At 39.2% G+C, this 21,121-nt stretch overlaps 2 protein-coding genes across 4 annotated transcripts in view; both read left to right on the top strand.

Annotated features, from left to right (window-relative positions):
• The window catches only part of LOC118817569 (myocardial zonula adherens protein), a 42,093-nt gene extending 37,995 nt beyond the window's left edge, over nucleotides 1–4,098 (top strand). For 2 of the 3 annotated variants that reach the window (XM_036584379.1, XM_036584381.1), the window contains 2 exons: nucleotides 214–320; nucleotides 2,357–4,098. In XM_036584379.1, the coding sequence (XP_036440272.1) occupies nucleotides 214–320; nucleotides 2,357–2,705 (456 nt within the window). In that variant the 3' untranslated portion in view covers nucleotides 2,706–4,098. The remainder of the gene's footprint in view (nucleotides 1–213; nucleotides 321–2,356) is intronic. The other variant, XM_036584380.1, reaches the window with a different exon arrangement.
• Nucleotides 4,099–4,936: 838 nt separating this feature from the next.
• Nucleotides 4,937–13,244, top strand: polr2m (RNA polymerase II subunit M). Its single transcript, XM_036584382.1, has 4 exons — nucleotides 4,937–5,221; nucleotides 7,878–8,396; nucleotides 10,283–10,490; nucleotides 12,406–13,244. The coding sequence occupies exons 1-4, from the start codon at nucleotides 5,112–5,114 to the stop codon at nucleotides 12,541–12,543; spliced, it is 975 nt and encodes a 324-aa protein (XP_036440275.1). The 5' UTR covers nucleotides 4,937–5,111; the 3' UTR covers nucleotides 12,544–13,244.
• Nucleotides 13,245–21,121: the final 7,877 nt, after the last annotated feature.

Genomic DNA, 21,121 nt, shown 5'->3' on the forward strand with positions numbered 1-21,121 from the left:
TTGCTGAAAGTCAAATGAAAATGACAGGCAGTAAAGGGTGTTGATGCGATGTATTTCATTCATGAGGAAGTGCACATTTGAATCAGCTGAATTCAAAGCAACAGATTCTCAGTGTAGGGACAAGATGGTTGAGCTTGTCTGACTGCTTGTCTCTAATGGTGTGGAATCTGTCCTCTGATCTGATTCTGTGCTGTGATCTGCTCCTTCTCCTAGAATAATGAGTTAGAAGACAAGCTGAAGTATTTTATGTCTGTACAGAACGCAACCGTGAATAAACCCCTCACCAGAGAGATTGGAGTTGGCTGCGACTTGCCCATAAGGTAATTAACGTCGGATCAACTTCTACAACCATTAGAAATTGACCTGTCCATCCTCCGCCCACACACAAATGTATGCAAAAGTCTGAACACCCCTGGTGAAATTACGTTTTGTTGATTTTTTAAGTGAAAATAAATTGTTTTCTACAGAGAACACGCTTAAATGTGGTGTTTTTCAGCAAATTTTAGTGCCGAATTTCTGTTTATTTGCTGAGATTAACACTTTATTTTTAAAATGCAGCAAAATAATTGTGCATTAAAATGTGCGGAAGAGTGTTGTTCTCTTTTTTGTGTTATTGTGCTATAAACTTATTTTCACTTAAAAACTCAACGAAAATCAACAACGTAATCTGGGGTGTTCATATTTTTGCATAAATCTGTATGCATTCTTTTGTATCTACTGTTGCAAGACTGAATGAGTTTTACAGAACAGTCCATTTCAGCCTGAGGAGATGCAGCACGCAACAAGGTCTTTGTCAAAGTGCCTACATTGTAAGGCCATTATTAAATTCAAATTACGTGGGTCATTTGGACTGGGAATTCAGGTGGATACATTTTTAAAAAATCAATTTCTTTTATCCCAAAAATAAATAATCTTAGTATGTCCATTAACATCTCTTATCATCATATATGTAAAAAGAGAGCTTAATTCCAAACATATTTCACAGCCACTGGTGTTATATGAATATGGTGTAACACCAGTGACGGTGACTCCAGTGACATTCTGATTACAACTTAGGATTTTTAGGAAATCACTAATAAAATGATACGTGCCATTATTTTGACCAAATTTTAATTACCCAGCCATTAAAGCGCATAACACCAGTGACACATAGAAGTTATGTGCTGCCTGATAAACAGAATTATTAACAAATTAATGAAATGTAGTGAGCGAGTGTGACTCGCATTCTCATGCCTTGAGATGCTTCCTCTCTGATGAGCCTCGACTCAAAGAAGCAGTGTAATAGAGCTGAAAATACTGTGTTCATGTACAATATGAGTCCTGATAGCACCAGTGACCAAAGTCTCTGTGACAAATTAATTTTTAAATAAAATGCATATTTTACAATGTACTATAACATTAAAGTATATATGAATTTGTTTTATACAAATTCCAAAGTTAAACCTTTTAAAATATTGTTTTGTGTTAAAAATGGTTTCTCAAATGTTGAAAATTGGTTTTGTGATGAGCTGTTTTACAGATGCAGAGCGACTATGAAACAGGATAGAAATGGAAAATCTGAGAAATTATAAGGGAAAAGTTATTTAATCTTAGGTCAACTGTGTAAATGTACATACTAACTTTTGGCACTGTGTCAAATATTTCAAGCATCTTTTTAAGCCCTGCAACCTTTGTGACACGGTGTCCCACTACAAATTTAGTATGACCCACATACACCGATCAGGCATAACATTAAGACCACCTCCTTGTTTCTACACTCATTGTCCATTTTATCAGCTCCACTTACTATATAGGTGCACTTTGTAGTTCTACAGTTACAGACTGTAGTCCATCTGTTTCTCTGCATACTTTGTTAGCCCCCTTTTACCCTGTTCTTCAGTGGTCAGGACCCCCATGGACCCTCACAGAGCAGGTACTATTTGGGTGGTGGGTCATTCTCAGCACTGCAGTAACACTGATGTGGTGGTGGTGTGTTAGTGTGTGTTGCGCTGGTCTGATCGGATCAGACACAGCAGTGCTGGACTACAGTCTGTAACTGTAGAACTACAAAGTGCACCTATGTAGTAAGTGGAGTTGATAAAATGGACAATGAGCGTAGAAACAAGGAGGTGATCATTATGTCATGCCTGGTCGGTGTATGTACCTTTTCAGAACGGTTCTACATCGAACCATCTACGGCACATTCTCCATCAATCTGAAGAATCCTTTCATGATGCAAAGAACCCTTTAATCAAGAGTGTTAATGGTTCTATATAGATCCACTTTCTTTACTAAAGAGCCCATAAAAAACTATCTTCAAGTGTGTAGTCACTCAGCAGCTGCACAGGAATCTTTCACGGCCTCTTTTTCTTCACAGCCGACCTGACACTCAGGTCTATGAGACTCCAGTCCAGACCAGGTCAGCTCCATCAGCTCCATCGGCACCAAGACCTCCGAGCAGACTGGACTACAGTTTACTCCGGTACACGCCTCTGCAGTACAGCAGCATGCTCTCGTCAATCACACGGGACACTGCAACAAGTCCTTTGGAAACCACAGCATATTCCAATCCAGTTCAACCTCATAATGAAGAAGCAACATTGCCAACATCCTCAGACTCTGAACTGTCGTCCTCCAGCAGTAACCAAGCCAGATCAAGCCCATCCAGAATCTACACACCTTTTATGAAGCTCATGGAGATTACAGCTAACATAAAGGTGGATTGAAGTGAAGTACATGAAGTGAATGATGTGATGCTCTGAATTGGAAAGTATGAACTATTTGTATTTCCTATTCATTTTGTAACATATAAATTATCTCCTGATCTGTGAATAACTTATTTTATTATTTTAATAGCATGTGTTGTTGCACTTTTTCCCTCTTTGTTTACAAAAATATATGATAGAGTTTTATGGTATGGAAAGTCCTCTGTATTTTACAGTTACAGGATATTTTTATTTGTTTTTTTTTTCTTTATAATTTTTTGGCTCGCTTTGAATCACTTTCATACTTAAATATAATTTTGTGTGTCAATTTTCACATTGTACACATTTCACATTTCATGCTTAATACTTTCCCTGTCAAACAAAAGTGACTACACTGGGTCTAATACAACACTAAAACAGTGGATGGTGGATGTAAGATGGATTAAAGGGGAATTCCACTGATTTTTTAAAATTTCAGCCTAATGAAGTTGTTAAGATATTAACAAAGTCATGCTGTAGTTTGCTGTGAAGTGTGCCATTCTAGATAGATTTACAGATGCAGAATTGTTCACAGTGGTGGTGATAGGAACCAAATGTTCGAAGCATGAATGTCTCTAAAAGCTCCCACATATAAAGTTATTACATATAATGGTTTTGAATACACTGCCTGGTGCGTGAGAGATTGTTTTGAGAAGCTTTTGGCCTAAAACATATATTTTTTAAAGCCATTCATGGTGGACAGGTACGTACACTGTGTTGTACGGCAAAATAAGCCCCCAAAAAATATATATTTTTTTTTAGATTTATCACTATTTTACATCATCAACATTACAAATAAAAACTCAGAAGACACGTAAAGTGGCTGTATTTGTGTTGCAGACATTGAGACCCCTGGTTCCTATCAGCTCCACTGTTAAAAGTCTTCTCAGTGCACCATTTTCACATCAGACCACTCTCAATGACTTTGTATCTCAATGTCAATGTTTTTTAATTGTTGGAGTTCTTCTTTAATAAAAGTGTGCCATCAATTCATTTTCACTGCCAGAAGTAAACAGAGAGAGACTAAATCCCTCGATGTTGCCACTGTAAGTGTGTATTTGTGAGGGTAGTCCTATAATAAAGAGATCATCAGCACAACACCGAGAGCTTCTGACCTGCTGTCACTGAAAACATCTGACAAGAATCTTCTAGAAGACATGAAAAGCCACTACAGCACTACAGCGCCATCTTGAGGAAAACGAGCAGAGTTTACAAATCAGAGCTCTGAAAGCAGCAGCAGACATATATTTATCTCAAATCACTTTGTGTTATGTTTTTGTTCTTTTATATACGACAAATAACTCATACAATGTGTATTTGAATATTACAACAACACACCATTGTATTTTTATAAGTTTAATTAAATATTTTAAGAATTCTGTCAACAAGAAGTGAATATTTTAATATACTAGCAATTTTTTGTGAAGTTATCTGCCTTGAACGTCTCTTCACTGTTATTTATAGCCCTTGTTTCCTACTAATTATTTGAGAGCTGTGAAATTGATCAGGACCAGCACCATAAAATCATTTTACACATTTATCTGCAAACAGACTAGTTTTATGATATTAAACTGTTGTTTTAAATGTTTGGTAGTAACGCCAGCGTGCCAAACATTGTGACACGTGATTAAAAAAAAATCACAGGTGTCACAGTGAAGTATGTGGACATTCTGTGATATTCTATGGGACGAGAAGAAACTCGTGTATTTTAGGGCTTTACATGTTTACTTATTTTCCCTGTAATGTTCTGAGAATGAAAACTGTACGTTAGAATATTCTAGAAGATATTAACATGAACGACTGATTAGTCTTGGACTGACTAGATTTTTCCTGCTAATATTCCACTTTAATGTCGTAATTCTACGATATTATTTTCGAAATATTACGACCTTATTCTCGCAATATTACGATTTTATTCTAAAAAAATAAGACTTTATTCTCGAAATATTAGGACTTTATTCTTGAAATATTCGGACTTTTTTTCTCGAAATATTACGATTTTAAAACAGGGACTTTATTCTTGAAGTCTATTCTTTAACACTGGCCGCATACAGCAGCATAAAACGTGATAACTGTATCTTAACGGTACAAAGTAAGGTTTATTTTAAATGCGTACATACACAGTGAAACGTCCTCAGAGCGAGAGAAGGCGGGTCGTATTTTTGGTGTGGGACTTTTATTCTGAAAATGCTCCCCTTATTCGCAGACTTCACCACAGCGGTTTGAATCGGTCACCGTGCCGTGTGGCTCGCGGTGTCTGAGCTGTTTACTGTTCTGGGCAGTATGTCGGGACCTTCAGAGCTGCGACATGAAGAAGGTCGCTGTTAAAGTGTTTAACCCACCGCTTTGTCCGCTGAAGGTTGCGCTTCTGTAGCCGCAGGGAGAGAGATGTCCTCCTGGTGGACGGAGCGCCAGGGCCTGGTGGGTGATGTAGGCGGGAGGAGCAGAGAGGAGCTGCGGGAGATCCTGACCAGGCAGGAGAAGTTACTGCACAACAAGTAAGCGCTTTAGTTCGGAGCCCCTGAGGTGACACGGTGGTTATTTTTTAATAAGTCGTGGCCGCGAATTACTCAAATACCACAAAATAATAGGTTGAGGCAAGTTTCTCATAACTCGTGGCCTCAGTATAGTAATTCGTGGCGTCAATATGGTAAAATATGACCTCAATATATTAAATTGTGGCTTCAGTATAGTAATTTGTGGCCTTAATCTAGTAACATATGGTCTCAATATGGTAAATTATGGCTTGAGTACATTAAATTGTGGCCTTAGTATAGTAACTAATGGCTTCAGTAAGCCATAGCTTGAATATAGTAAAATGTGACCTCAGTATATTAAATTGTAGCCTTAATATAGTTAATTGTGGCCTCATTATAGTAATTTGTGGCCTCAATATAGTAACTAATGGCTTCAGTGTCGTAATTTATAGCTTGAATATAGTAAAATGTGACCTCAGTATATTAAATTGTGGCTTCAATATGTTAAATTGTGGCCTTAATATAGTTAATTGTGGTCTCAGTATAATAATTTGGGGCATCAATGTAGCAATTCATGGCCTCAGTATATTAATTTGTAACAGCAATGTAGTACAATGTAATTTAAGTCTATTAAATTGTGTCTTCAGTACATTAAACTATGGCCTTACTATAGTTAATTGTGGCCTCAATATAGTAATCAGGGCCTCAATATTAACACATCGTCTCAATATATTAATTTGTTGCCTCCATATATTAATTAGACTTCTTTTCTCATACAGGAATGTGTGGCTTTGCCGTAGCTGCCTTGAAAACTTTGACAACCTCCTGTCAAGTAAACTTGACGGGGCTGCAGGTTGAAATGATCCGATAATACTGATAATCTTTATCGCAGTATTGACCGGTACAGTGTTGATATCGATTTCCGATATGCAAACAAACCTCTAACAAGACATTGTTTTAATGAATCAAGGCTTTCACATGATCCCGCAGGTTGCTGTAGGTCATAGATCTGTTTTTTGGTCAAAATAATGCTATGGGTGATGAGTATTTTTTAGTATTTTATTTTCCCCTCGAGATCCTTTTTATAACGTTTGTGTCATTTTATGTATCAAAAACAGTCATAATTCATTTTTACTTGACCATTTTTGTTTCTGTGCCTTTTGTTACGCAATAAATAATCTCCGCTCTGATTGGCTACGCTGAATTGTGCTTCGTTCATAAAGCAGTCCATCTGATTCTGAAACACTGCTTCTAGCTTCAGCATAAATGGGCGGAGCTAAACTGCTGGAGGCTGAATGGGTGGAAATATGTAAATGAGTTGGTTCTTGATCACATAAACAGTTCAAACCAGGTTGTTTTGTAGCTTTTTTTTTCATTTGTCGACTGTATGGATTGAGGAGTGAAAGGTACGTTTTGAAACTTTTACAGTGTTTATGTACCACATCAAGCTATTTTAGTGCAAATAAGTGAGGAAAATTTGTTTTTTCATGGTATGGGCCCTTTAAGAGTATCTCAGGCAGTGTGCACTGTAATTACTGAATAATTAGCCTTAGGAATGAGGTATTCAAACTGCAGGGGGTTGTAGGTAAATTTGAAAAAAATCAAATATATTGCTGCTGTCGGAAAAAAACCCTTTTATCACCATTTTTGTCATTTTTCAGTTTGTGACATAATTTGAAAGTGGCTGTTGTCCTTTACATTGTATTTTTTCCTGATGAATGGACCAAAAGAAATGACCCAAAATTATGTGGAAAAAATTCTGGTTCCTTTGACTTACATTAAAAGTAAAGTGTGTTTTTTCCTTTTTCTGTAAAGTTACCATTTTGGGGATGCAAGGTTTTTTTCCGACAATAGCGATAGATAACCGTGTCATTAGACTAATTTTTATTTTTGTAAGCTGGAGTTTCCTTATTGTTCAAAATCTAACTTAGTCATGTTGGCTTACTTTATGCAGTCAGTAATGGTCAACATGACACATGTCAACAAGTCAGTTAACCACCTGGACTGCCTTATTTCCAAAATGACCACAAAATCAACTTCATTAGACAAAGAAAGTCAAAACAAATGGGGAAAAAAGATAATATGATGAATATTTGAAACGGATTTGCATCCATTGAAGTTTGTGGTCTTATCTGTGCAGAAACTTTACAGAAACTCTAGTCAACAACAGCTTGAAACCAGCAAAACTGAAATGACATCTAGACACAAAACGTGGTCGTTTCTCATGAAAAAGCACATACTTTTTCCTCATGGAAATTGAGTGAATATAATTGTGACAAGCTCCTCTGAAAACGTCATATAAGGCAGCGTGCCAGTGTACTGGACTGGTATTTGGGTTTCTTATGGGCTAATGGATGGGCAGTGCATGTGTTATGATCATATATGCAACATAGAGGAGACATAACCACAGATGGATGACTTGGTCTGTTTTGTTTTTTTCCAAATACGTTGCAGTAGTTTGCATTTGTTGGAGGGGGGTTGGGGGGATGTAATAAGCCTGGGAATTTAAGAAGATAACATAATATAATGTGGCCACTGCCTCGTAATACCTCCTCTTTAAGCGACAGTCAGAACTCATTAGATGTCGACAGTGCCCTGGGTAAAAATGTCACAGAATACATGTCACCTTTATTTTATTTATTTAGTGTTGCTTTTCAAGATTGTGTTGTGTCTACAGGAGGTTCATTCAAAGCCTGCCTGATAAGGGGAAGAAGATTTCTGACTTTGTGGAGAAAATACGCCAGGCACTTGTAGACTTGGAAGAAGAGGAGAAGAGGCGAGCCAGTTTGTCTGCTATTGGAACCGAATTTCAGGCCAGATACCAGCAGGCTTTTGCCCAGCGCAGGCATGTGGACTCCAACACTTTGGAGAGAGAAACTCTTAATAAGGATGGAGACTCACCATTGGCTACTAACAGCAGTGTGGATGCTCAACAGGACGCTGAGTCCCTCACAGATAAAAGCACTGAGACGATGGAGGCCTCCTCTGGAGACAGCGCAAAAGACACTGACCTTGTGGGGGCGCTTGAGCGGGTGACTCTTTCAGAGGGAAAGGCTGGGCCAGTCAAAGACATTGTTAAAAACTCTCCTCCTAGAAACCCCTTCACGGCCACACAGTCTCAGAAGAAACCACATTACATAGAAGTTCTGGAGAGATCAGACAGCAGTGTGAGAACAAACAGATTTAAGCCCAATCAGTGAGTAAAGACTTCTATATAATGCATACGAGCCTTTTTACACTCACTATGCTGATCCTCTACCGCCAGTGTTCAGGCTTTGCATCATTTACACTTGCAGCCCTTTAATGGCTTTTTACTGCACACATGAACAATTGCTATGAAAATAAGTGTTATCTAGGCTTGTCACAGTTATTACATAATCGTCTAATCATAATAATTTGAGATGATCTCATTTATTTAAGCTGACCGCAAACATTTTCCACAGTCGTTAGATTTCACAATCATATTATGCCACAATAGGCAGAAAGTTCAGTGGGTGTGTTTGGTTGAGATAAATAAATACAAATAAAAGAAAGCATTCATTGAGACACATCATGGAATTAATGAAAACTAACTTGGTGCTCTAACATGTTTATAGGGAAACACAAGCAGATTTTGTTTATTTGTTAGCTATATAGCTAATTCTAATGTTTTAGCAGATGAGTGTTTATTTTTTTATTAAATCTAAAAAAAAATGCAGCTTTTTCTCCATACATCACATGTGTCAGGCTCCAGGCCTTGTGGGTCAAAACACTGCAGACTTCAGCTCACTGCCTCATAAAACACACCTGATTCAGCTAATTAACAAGGCCTTCATGAGCTGAGTTCAGAGCGTTAGATGAAGGTAAACGCTAATGTCCACAGCATTTTGGCCCAGAAAGTCCCTAGTTTAACTGTAGACATTTGATTGAGTACACGTAGCTAAAGATGGCTAGTTCATTCAACCACTTCAAGCTTGTACTTCAGTAGTTGCATACAATTAATTCCTTAATCACACTTATTCATATGACAGTTAATTTCATTAACATGACAGCCCTAGTGACATCCTCAGCATAAATGACTAACAGCTGTTTGATTTCTGAATCATGTTCAAAGTACACTCCAGCAACAATTTGCTTGTGTGAAAACTGTAAACTAGGGCTACATTTACATTACAAGCCTCATTGCTCAGATCCGATCTCTCTGACATGATGGTTCACACTCGTTTAGGTAAGTGATTCAGATCTGTCATTAATATGAACGAACCGGCGTCCTGAAATGACCCTCATGAACACATCCTACTCAGTAACGTCACGTGAATGAATCACGTAAATCATCAGCACAAACTAACGAGCAGAACGAGCTTCGCTGTGAAGATAATTAACTGATCAGCTCTCAGCTGTTTATATTAGAGCGAGACGAAGGTGAAAAAGGTGAGGTGTTGCTTTTCCGCCGTTTATAGACTTTAACTTCTGCTCGGCGCTGCTGCCATGGTAACGTTGAATGATGGCGCACACGCAGTGGATAAAAAGCACATGAATTCAGATCTGAGCGTCACATTAAGGCAGCATGGCCACAAATCGGATACGTATCCAATCTAGGACCGCATTTGCAAGTGGGTCAGGTCGGATTTGAAAAGATCAGATTTGCGTGTCCACACAGCCCTGAAAACATCAGATCTGAGTCACATTAGGGCAAAAAATCGGATTTGTGCCACTTCAACCTGGTACTGTGAACGTAGATTAAAAAATAGCACTTAAGTGTTCTGCTGGGCATGCTGCATTGCTGTTGCACAGTAGCAGCCATGCGCGCACATGGGGCGATAGGGAAGTGAGGTATTGCACATATTACACATACTAGACAAGTACAGCAGAAAACAAGTAGCAGTAAATAAAGAAATGGCACCAAACAGTACAGGTGACTGGCAATAAGGATGTAGATGTCAGTAATAACATTGCACTGTGAATATACAGTATATACAGTGTAGCAAGGTGTAGTATTATGTGCAGAATGACACAGTGAGACCATATATGGGTTAATATGTGTCCAGTGCAAAATGAATATGTTTTCCCACAGTACATTACAGTACATTTTATCTCTTTCAGACTGCCAGAGAAGTCTGGCTCTTCCTCGCCTAGTCAGTCCTCTGGCAGTACAACCCCACTCTCTGCTGAGGCTCGGAGACAGAGGGACAGGAAGCACCTGGATGACATCACTGCCGCCAAACTTCCCCCACTGCACCACAGCCCAGCCCAGCTTCTCTCCCTGGAGGAGTCAGTCGCCCTCCAGCGAGAGCAGACGAGAAAACAGCAGGTAGGGCAAAGCCATAGATGTGGGGCTCAGCGATTCGGGGAAAATATCTAAATGCACTTTTTCTGACCAATATTGTGATTGTGATGTAAATGTGTGTGATTATTTTCTATATTTTTTTTTTTTTTGCCAAGAAGACCAGCACTTCACTGTTACAGGGTGGAATGCTGTGTGTGGCATTTGGTTGTTTCTAATCAGTCTAACTCGTCCGCAGGCAGTTCACAAGCTCCATGTTATTAGATTAGATTTCCCCTCTCGTTAAGACTTATTAAGACAGCTTTGTTGATAATACAGACTAACTTTACAATAGCAGCTCTTGCGATTTGAAAATTGCACTCCTTTTAAATGCACTTTCGATATGAAAAGATTTTTCGGCCCTGCAGCCCTTGATGCATTTTACATATGCAAAGGCAAGACTAAACCATAGAGGTATTACTAGAAATGTGTAAGAGTACTTGACTGCTCTGTTCTAAGTGCCAGTATTCAAATATTGAAATTGCTATTTGGGGGCTCTTATTTTAGCAATTTTGTGTTTTATTATGACAGTGCAATGTGACAGTTTGTGTGGGTGTTTATATATACACACAGTATGCAAAAGTTTGGTTACTCTTGACTGAGCAGGCAGAGATAGTGCAGCTGGCTCTGCCATGGCTATTTCACTGACTAGGCTAACTACTCTAGAACCACTCTTAATATATTTCTCTGACAAACTAACATCCTGACACATCACCAACTGAGGAGAAAGGCCCAGTCCCATTTCTTTATTTTTTACTCCTTGTTTTCGAGTGTCGTTTTGCCCCTTGGAGCTGAGTTACAAGTGGAAGTGGTTGAAACCTTTCCCTATAAAATGGGATAAACCCTCAAATAAAAAAGAACATGACTTCATTAACAGCTACTAGCAGCTCTCTGTAGGCGACCCTGCCAGTCTGCAGTGATTCGCTGCTGGGCTTTAGTTAAATGTAGGGCAGCGTATGCCTTCAAAGAGGGGGATACGACAGCTATTTATTATCGCCCACCCCTAATTCTTTGGTGATATGAAGCTGAAGTCAGATATTCACCAGCTTCTTGTTTGAATTTTCCCGTTCCACCTTAAATGGTGCAGCAGTTCTGAAGGCTGAGGCACTTGAATGTAACACTGTTTAAGGTGGAACGGGAAATTTAGCTAGCTAGCTACCAAAACATCAGCATAATACACTCCACTTGGAGGGCCATGTAGCCCTAACACTTCGCACTACCCCTCTATCTCAACAGAAATTTGGGACACCCTACCTCCTAGACATGAGCATGCAAAATTAAGTGATGAGGGCTAAGTGATAAGGGCGAGGGGTGAAATGGGATTGGGCCAAAATACCTCATGAAGGTGATGATGAGTCCTCCAACATTGTACTGGTTAGTTCCTCATCAGCTCGTTGTTGTGGCTGCCTCATCAAACATGAAAAACTGATGTTTCTTGGCTGTTTAGGAATGATAAGTTTTAACACCAGTGCCACCATCTAAAAAGTATGCCTACAGCCCTACACTAATTTTGGCCAAGTTCTGTTTTTATTTATCCTTATTTATCCTTGTTGTTGCTTTTTCCTTTTGTATAGCCCTTCATTAACTCTTGTCGACACTAATATATCAAAACTAGTTGGTATGCCCATCCCTAATTAATATTATGTATAATAGCACTGTATCACTGTACCAAGTGTTGGGCTGTAGAATAACCCATGGCCTATAAACTGTACATGAAACCATCACATACATGATATTCATGTAGCTGCATATAAAGTTGTACCTGCTCTCCTCTAAACTCTCTTGACAATTTCTTGTCAAACTAATTTTCAGCATGTATTTACTGTGTAGGGACATTTTAATGTGACAAGTTTATTATGTAGGTTTCCAGGCTCTAGAATATGTGTTTTCCTCTGTTTTTCAGGAGTTGCAGGCGAGGCTGGCTGCCCAGAAGCTGGCAGAGGGTCTGACTGTCACTATGAGCAGCTATAATCCTGAGGGTGGTGCTCTGGCTGCCTACAGAGAAGTACGTGATGATGGAGCCCTCTCAGATGACGACTGATTCATGGTCTTGACACTTTCTGGCATGAATAGCAGTGGTTCCAGACTGGTGTTCTGCTCTGGGCACCTCTCTCTGCCTGTAAAGGTGACTTTCAGCTCTGGAGCTAACTGGAGAGGAGCTCATTTGGACCTGAATGCATAGCATGTACTACTTTTAATAGAGTCTTCTGCTCAGGTGTCTTTTTAAATTGAATTACAGTGAGGTTCATTCTGTCCACTTAAGAACGCGTCAGTGGTTTTGATGCTGATAGACCTACAGTCTGACAGCATCTGGAATATCTTGGTGACTGCTGATGATCAGTGAAATCCAGTTTAGCTGTAATATTGAGTGCTCTTAAAGGAATACCTCAGCATTTTTCAATGTAATGTCTATCTGCTTATGCAGTCAGTCACTACCGTCAATAATATTAATGCATTTATTTATTGTACTTAAAAAAGCAGGGAAAATCTGTTGATTCAAAACACATATAATAGAAGCCAGTGGGCAGTTGCTACAGCACTTGCCCATTATGTGCTATAAGTGTGCTTTGAAAAATGCTGCAGTGTTCCTTTAATACTTTGCATATTCCTTTAAATACTTAACGTAAAGTACTAGAACAGGTGAGTGTGTTTACGTGCACTTAATAATCCGATCATAATCAAATTTCTGCAGTTATCTGATTATTCAAATGGTCGTGTAAACAGCACATTTTAGATTGGAGTAAGGTCTAGAAATCCGATAAAGAGAGCTGGATTTTTAGCCTATAATCAGATTTCTCAGCGCAGGTAACCTCTTACTCTGATTTCTTTCGTTTTCTCAGTCTGTGCATGTGCGAAAACAGACTGCGTTACCGGAAATAAGCGAGCAGCGCTGCCACAAGATGGCAGCAAAACACTTTTGGAGCGATGCTGAAATCAACTAAATGCTTGATGAAACAAAGGATTTAAATACTCTTCATCTTCTAGATGATGTATATTCATGTTTTCAGGTAAAGTGGGTAAATATTGTAAAAAATACCTGATTTTCTGTGGTGATCAGATTATTAAGTGCATGTAAACGCACTGAGTAATTCCCATTCACAGTCCTGCGCTGTGCACTGATTTGTTTGTGTTTCCTCTGCTCAGACCCCCCAAATTAAACTCCTCCAGAGATTATTAAACCCTTCATGAGCTGCATCAGGTTCTGCACATGTACAACACAAAGCGCTGTAGACTGGGACTGAGAACCGTGTCTCCGTTTTAGAGATATGGAAACATGCGATAAAACAAATTTGTATTTTTGTAAAAACCTTTTGCAGCATTGTAGTCAAAATAAATAATATTGACATCTTAAGTGATCTGACCTGTTCATTTTACCATCGGTTTGAAACAACACAGCTTAATGTTATGCCATATGAGAGCAACAACAGCTTGAGAGAAGTTCCATTTTTTTGTGGAATTGTTTAGTTAACCCCCCCCCGGTTTGATTAGAGCCGTGAGTCAGCCATCTTTGAAGCGCGTGATGTTATCAGTGCAGAAATCTGTGACATGCCTTCGGTGATTAATATATGCAGTGTGAAATACTGGAGCTTGAAAGAATTGGCCCAATTACTGGATTACATCTGGACCGCATTTAGGTCATGTTACCGCGCAGTGTGGTAATGCATGATGGGATGGCAGCGGCAGCAGACAGACATGACATACGGCAAATGCAATTCCCGCTCTTAACGTGCAGATAAGAAACGCCAACAGCCGCAGAATCCTCGGCCTTCCATTCGCACTAAATCTCTCCAAACTGTCTGTAAATGTCAGAGGAGCGTTTCTTTAAAGAGGGTTCAGGAATCTTAATTAGGACTCAGGGAGAGGAGTTTGTCTGAAGTTTGCTTCTTTAGTTTTTCACTGAAGCTATGAGGCTAATGTAGCTAACAAATAATGGAAACCAATAGCTGCCAGTTAGTTTGTGCAAAACTGCATGTTTAAATCACCACACGCAAAGTTATCTCTAATGGACTTGTTTAAGTGGTTTCTTACACCGCATGATATACTGTTATCTACATACAAGAACAAAAAAAGACCAAATTAAGCAGGCCTAGCAAAAATAATTTGAAAACTTGAGGATTCATTTTTTACTTTGTTATTTGGTTATCTATTTATTATTCAGTAACTTTTTTCATGCTTTAAATGAGGCACCTGAAGCTCAAAGATCATTGATGACTAAGAAGTCATGATATTATTTTTAATTTAATTATCAGATGACAAGAAAAATGTTCCGTGCAAAATGAGTCATGAGAGGCTGGTAAACCGTGGAGCTATGACAAGTTTGATGAATCATCACAAATATGTAACTTAGCGGTACCACTAGGCCAGGGGTCGGCACTCCAAATGTTAAGAAGAGCCATTTTGTCCTTGCAGCAAAAATCAAAACACTTCGGGAGCCACATTTTATGTCCGTTTTACTATCTTGGCTGTAAATATGTCTCATTATGAGCTAGTGTGTTAGTATAGACTAACAATTGTAATATAAACGAAATTCCAGTCTTACTCTGCTCTGCTTTAAGCTTTAGCTCAGCTATAGCTGCTTTTCTCGCATCTCCAGCAGGAAATTCCAAAAGTGGGTTAGTTTCTTGTAAAATGTCTCTCAATGTTTGATTTTTTACGAGGCTAAAGTCGCATCTCATTCACCAGCTTCTCGTTTGAATTTTCCTGTTACACCTTGAATGGTGCCTGCAGAGAAGCTGGCGAACAAGAAACTGACTTCAGCTTTGTGACTTTTTAGTGTTCGACAGTTTCTCGTTTCAGATGTATCAGGAAACCAGCTGGAGTGATTATAATTGCAAGCAAGTGCATTCATCTCCAAATTATCCCTGTTCTTAAATCTTTCTCTTTGCCGCTTTGTTCTGTGTTGCTATGGTTACTAGCAGTCTGCCAACCTTCAGGGTTAAAGGGTGAATTAGCAGATCTACATTAATTCCAGCATTTAAGACCATTTATTGTTAAAACTGTGTTGAACGATCAGCAGAGCTTTATTTTACTGCAAAGGAGGATTATTTTATTTTTACCTAATAATCTAATTCTGCTGTGGAGCCACAACAGGGCAGTAAAAGAGCCGCATGTTGCTGACCTCTGGTGTAGGCTCTAGTTAGGGCGATGCTAAAACCTGGATGAGGATTGACTGAGCTCATCTAAATAAGTGTCCTGTGATCTCAGTATAACAGAGTTGTTATCTTGAGATAACAGGTTAATTATCTTGAGATCTCAAGATAATAAATTTGTTATCTTGAGAAGTTAATTGTCTTGTGATCTCAAGATAACAAAGTGGTTTTCTTGAGATAATGACTTGAGTATCCTGTGATCTCAAGATAACAAAGTTGTTAACTTGAGATCACAAGATAATTAACTTATCTCAAGATAACAATCCAGAAAATGATACCTACCTCATGGCCTCTCTGGACTTCTGCAAAGCAAGTATATTTGCCATTACTTACCTTTTTTGGTGCTGTTTGAAACAAATATGTGATGAACTTAGAATGATGGTTCTTCAAGGGTTATTTAGTAAAGACAGTGGTTCTATATAGAACCATGAACAACCAAAAAAATATTTGCATGCTTAAAGGGTTCTTTGCATGGTGAAATGGTTCTTCTACTATATGTAACCAAAAAGGGTTCTGCTACACAACAGAAGAACCCTTTTTGGTGCTATGTAGAACGACTTTCAAAAAGATTCTATATAGAACCATAAACAACACATTCTTCATCAATCTAAATATCCATTTCACCATGCAAAGAACCATTTAATCATGAACTGGGTCTATATAGAGCTCATGGTTCTAAATAGAACCATTGCCTTTACTAAAGAACCCTTGAAGAACCATCTTTTTTAGTTTGTACATTCGGAGTGAGGCGGAATGTGTAAACAGAATTCTTCGCTAAAGTATTCCTTTAAGTGAGATTTGGGACTCTTTATTGGGGGCTGGGAGAGGAGTGTGATTGAAGGGGAAAGTAAGTGGAAGCTCCAGTCTGGGCTGATGCTCTGCGATAACCTCTGCTGATTGCTGCCCGTGTCGTGTAACACAGACATCTGCACGTTTGTGTTTCTAACGTTTTTGAGTGACGAGCTCCAGAGCTCTAATACGTCCCGTAATAAATATGTCAGACTTGTCCAGAAAGGATCTTCTCCTCCCTGGTGTTAATTAAAGCCCACCTTGCTCAGAGAAGTACGGAGGCTGTTACCAATTACCCGTCCGGATTGGTCGTTTCTCATCGTCACTCGTGTGCGCCGATACGACTGCCTTGGAACTGAGCGTTTAATTCCAAAGCCAGAACCTTTAACTTGTTCGTTTTTTTGGCAGTTGTTTGCGCTCCCAGCCAACTCCACACCCATTGCCTCAGATTAATAAACTGCTCGTGGAGTCTGCTAGTGATTTTCTCCACACAGCACGTCCGAAATCACGTCTCCTCTGGGGCTGTGAATAACCTCTGGGAAGTGAATGGGAGTAAAACAATAGTATATAATTTCTTGGAATGTCTTTTTAAAGACTTGCCAGGATGGCATTATGTGGAGCGCGCATGATGTATACATTGGCATTCATCTCCATTTAAACTACCAGGGGAACGACTGCATTCTTTCCTTTGCGAGGTTTCAGAGTCTGAGGTCATTTTGCTTTCGTCCACACTGTTTTACTTTTTTGTCCGTCTTTGTTTTCAAAGCATCTGAGAGGAAGGTAAAATAATGCAGCGCTGGGAAGTTTCAGCAGCTTCCTGCAGATTGAGTTTCGCTCTATCTCTCCTCGACCCAATTAAAACCATCTCTGTCTCTTCACTTGGACACAATTGAATTACATCCTCCAGGTTTCCCTGCCTCCTTTTATTGGTGTTTTGATTTACGTCTCCTTCGTGAAATATATGTGTCGGTGTCTGTTTCCTTGCAGAATGTGGGAGTCTCTCTCTTTTCTGCCTCACTGGGGATCTGCTTTCATGGTAAATCTCAGCTGCCCTCAGAACAGGCCGCGCAGTGCTCAGTTTCACTGAAGTGGCTGACTGTGTTCAGAAAGGAGATGTTATAGAAGCTGGAGTGCCAAGATTCTTTCTGCAAAACATGCTCATGTACACGAAAGGCCATAAACAGCTCTGAACTGGACCCACTGCCCTTCTCAGATAAATGGGATACTTCAGTATTTTTCAGCATTGGAATGCAAGTCATTCAGAGTGGTTTGATGTGAATTGGTTCATCACAGAGGGACTTACTGGCTACAGTGTTGTTACAGTGGTGGTGATAGGAACCAGGGGTCTCAAATATAGCCTTTTTATTTACTATCCAAAACAACCAGAAAACCTACACGTCTTCCGAGTCTTCATATGCACCGTCAATAATTGCCGCTGCATATAATTAAATAATTGGAGTTTTTAAACACCTCAGTGTCACTGCTGGACTGAGAATAGTCCACCAACCAAAAATATCCAGCCAACAGCGTCCTGTGGGCAGCGTCCTGTGACCACTGATGAAAGACTAGAGGATGACCAACACAAACTGTGCAGCAGCAGATGAGCTATCGTCTCTGACTTTACATCTACAAGGTGGACCAACAAGGTAGGAGTGTCTAATAGAGTGGACAGTGAGTGGACACAGTGTTTAAAAACTCCAGCAGCACTGCTGTGGCTGATCCACTCAGACCAGCACAACATACACCATCACACCACTACCACGTCAGTGTTACTGCAGTGCTGAGAATGATCCACCACCCCAAATAGTACCTGCTCTGTGAGGGTCCATGGGGGTCCTGACCACTGAAGAACAGGGAAAAAGGGGGCTAACAAAGTATGCAGAGAAACAGATGGACTACAGTCTGTAACTGTAGAACTACAAAGTGCACCTATATAGTAAGTGGAGCGGATAAAAGGGACAGAGCATAGAATATATATATATATATATATATATATATATATATATATATATATATATATATATATAAATTGGCATTTTATTACTGCTATTTATTAACGCTAATAAAAACGTAGACACCAAACATTTGAAAAATTATGCATGTTTCTTTATTGCTCTATAACTAACATCTGTAGGAGGTTTTGTCAGATGCAGATAAGCAGATGTGATTATCAACTGTGTGTGATGTGATGCTTGAACTGGTTTTGACAGTTTTAAGTCTGGTGAGGAGAGACTGTCAGTGTTTGGAGTGAGATGCTCTGTAATTGGTCTTCAGATGGTCTTATGTGTGACGGCTGCATTCGGGATTTTGGAAAGGGAGGTTATTGTGATTGAGAGTGCTGTGAAGAGAAACACTGTTTATGTCATTCCTGATGTCTTCCAGCACACACACACACACGACTAGCGTGGCCGTGCAGCTTCTCCATCTGCTTCTTCATCAAGTCCATGTGGTGATTCAAGAGTAATGAAATCTATTTACTTTCAAATGAATGCATGGCAGAAAGGAAACTGTTCGCAATTCCCAGCGCATTCAGATCGGAAAACTGCAGGATTTATGGGTTTCAGTTATTTAATTACAGGCTAGAGCTGTCACTACTGATTATATTAGTAACTGAGTAATCTGTTGATGATTTGGATGGTTAATCGAGTAAGCAGAGTTCAAAGAAACAGCAAATAATAAAAATGGACTTAATTGAATAATAACAAACCATGCAAAGGCTTTGAAAGATTCCACAATACTTCACAAGGATCCCTTTAAGAGCACTTCATTAAAAATACAGAAGTCTGTGGCATAGAATACATATAAAAGTCTCAGTTTATCAGGCTTTGATTCTTACAGTGAGCAGCAAGAGAATAAGTTATGCATATCACAGTGACAAACTGTGACTTAGAGCTAGGCCTGCGGTCCATAAATGTTAAAACATGGTCAAAAACACTTGCCAATTTCTGCTACCGCCCCTATGGGATGCTACTTGTGAGTTAGCCCTTAGCCAACGGCCATTTGAAGCCATTAGAAGCTTGTAAAGGACATTCTGTGTTTTATCAGACGCTTTTATCAGACATTAACATATCATTGCTGTCTGACCGAAACCTCATGTCTCCAAAAAGTCATTTTATAGCAGAAGAAAAAAAACAGCCTTAACCTTGAATGGAAGTTAATGTAACAAGATTTTATGCCATTTTGGACCATTTCTGTTTGCCTGTTTGTCATTTATGTCAGTGTAAAGAGCAGCTGGTGTTTTCAGATTATGTCAAAAAATTTAATGAATAAAAACACCAAAATGAAGATAAAGGTTCTGACAGCAATGATGCATTTGCAGTGACTCTTTCAGTAAAGAGTTCTGGCGTAGAGCTGCTGCAGTTTTCCATTACTAACTGAAACATATCAGTCAGGCTGCAGCTCGTATTCACAGTCAGTGACATATGTGGGACCTCCAGGAGGCCTAGAGTGACCTTTTTTCCTCACAAAATCGATCCTACCCTTTATAAATCAAAATGTGGTTGGCTGATTCCGCTGTCACCTCCTAATTATGTTAGTGGTTAATCTGATGCATTAGGCCTTAAATCCATATATATTTCTCATACAACATTATTAATATGCAGGCTCTACTCCCATTTTTCTTTTTCCACAGAAAAGAAATCTGAACGCTTGCTTTGTACAAATGAACACCAGATGGCAGCAGTACCTCTATTTTCATGGCCTTTAGAGAGAGAGAGAGAGAGAGAGAGAGAAGCATGTTCAGTGTGTGTAATGAGGATTAGTCTTTTCCATGTCTAAGGAAAGTCCTTCGGATAAAACAGTGTTCAGTAGCTGTTTCATTTGCACTGTTCGATGTTACTGTAGTTCCTTTATCTAAATATACAACGGCTGCTTTAAAGGCATAGTCTAGTGCTTTTCACTGTGATCTCTACCTGCTGCGTCTGTATTGTACCGTCAGGTTCCACTGACTGTGGTTTCAGTATGCCTCCCTAAATCTGTTGACTTGATGTTTACTCATCATAGAGTCCAATGGACAGATGCAGAATTCAACTGTCCAGTTGCTTCTGTTATTTGGGTTTTAGGTAAATGAGTTTTTTTTTTTTTCTAAAAAATTGTTGCCTGTGGACATTGATGGTTCAATATCAGTGCAGCAGGTAGAGATTAAAATGGAATTCCATTGATTTCCTGTGTAACCCAGTGTAAACAACGTCATTCAGAGTGTTTTGATGTGAAATTACATTGTAGAGAAACTTACTGATTCAGATTTCAGATTCAGTGGTGGTGATAGGAACCAGGGGTCGCCATGACTACAGCACAAATATAGTCAACCAGTGATGCTATATGTGTCTTGCTATATGTGAGTTTTATATGGAATGCTGATAAAGGTAAATTTGTGGAAAATCTGAAATATGTTTTCTTTGGGGACTATTTTGCCTCACAACACCCTTCATGCACCCCTTCATTATGAATGGATTAAAATACATTTTAAGACAAAACTCGTGATAAAATAGTGTCTCTGGAATCACATACTGTATTCATAACCATATCATGTAATAACTTAATGTGAGGGCGCTTTTAGATACATTAAACTCCTCAGTCTGGTTCCTATCACCACCACTGATTGTAAGTTTCTCTAGAATGAGCATTTCACATCAAACCACTCTGATTGACTTTGCTAGCATCTTAATTATTTCATTCAAA

The sequence above is a fragment of the Colossoma macropomum genome, unplaced genomic scaffold (assembly GCF_904425465.1).
Source record: "Colossoma macropomum unplaced genomic scaffold, Colossoma_macropomum, whole genome shotgun sequence".
Taxonomy (NCBI): domain Eukaryota; kingdom Metazoa; phylum Chordata; class Actinopteri; order Characiformes; family Serrasalmidae; genus Colossoma; species Colossoma macropomum.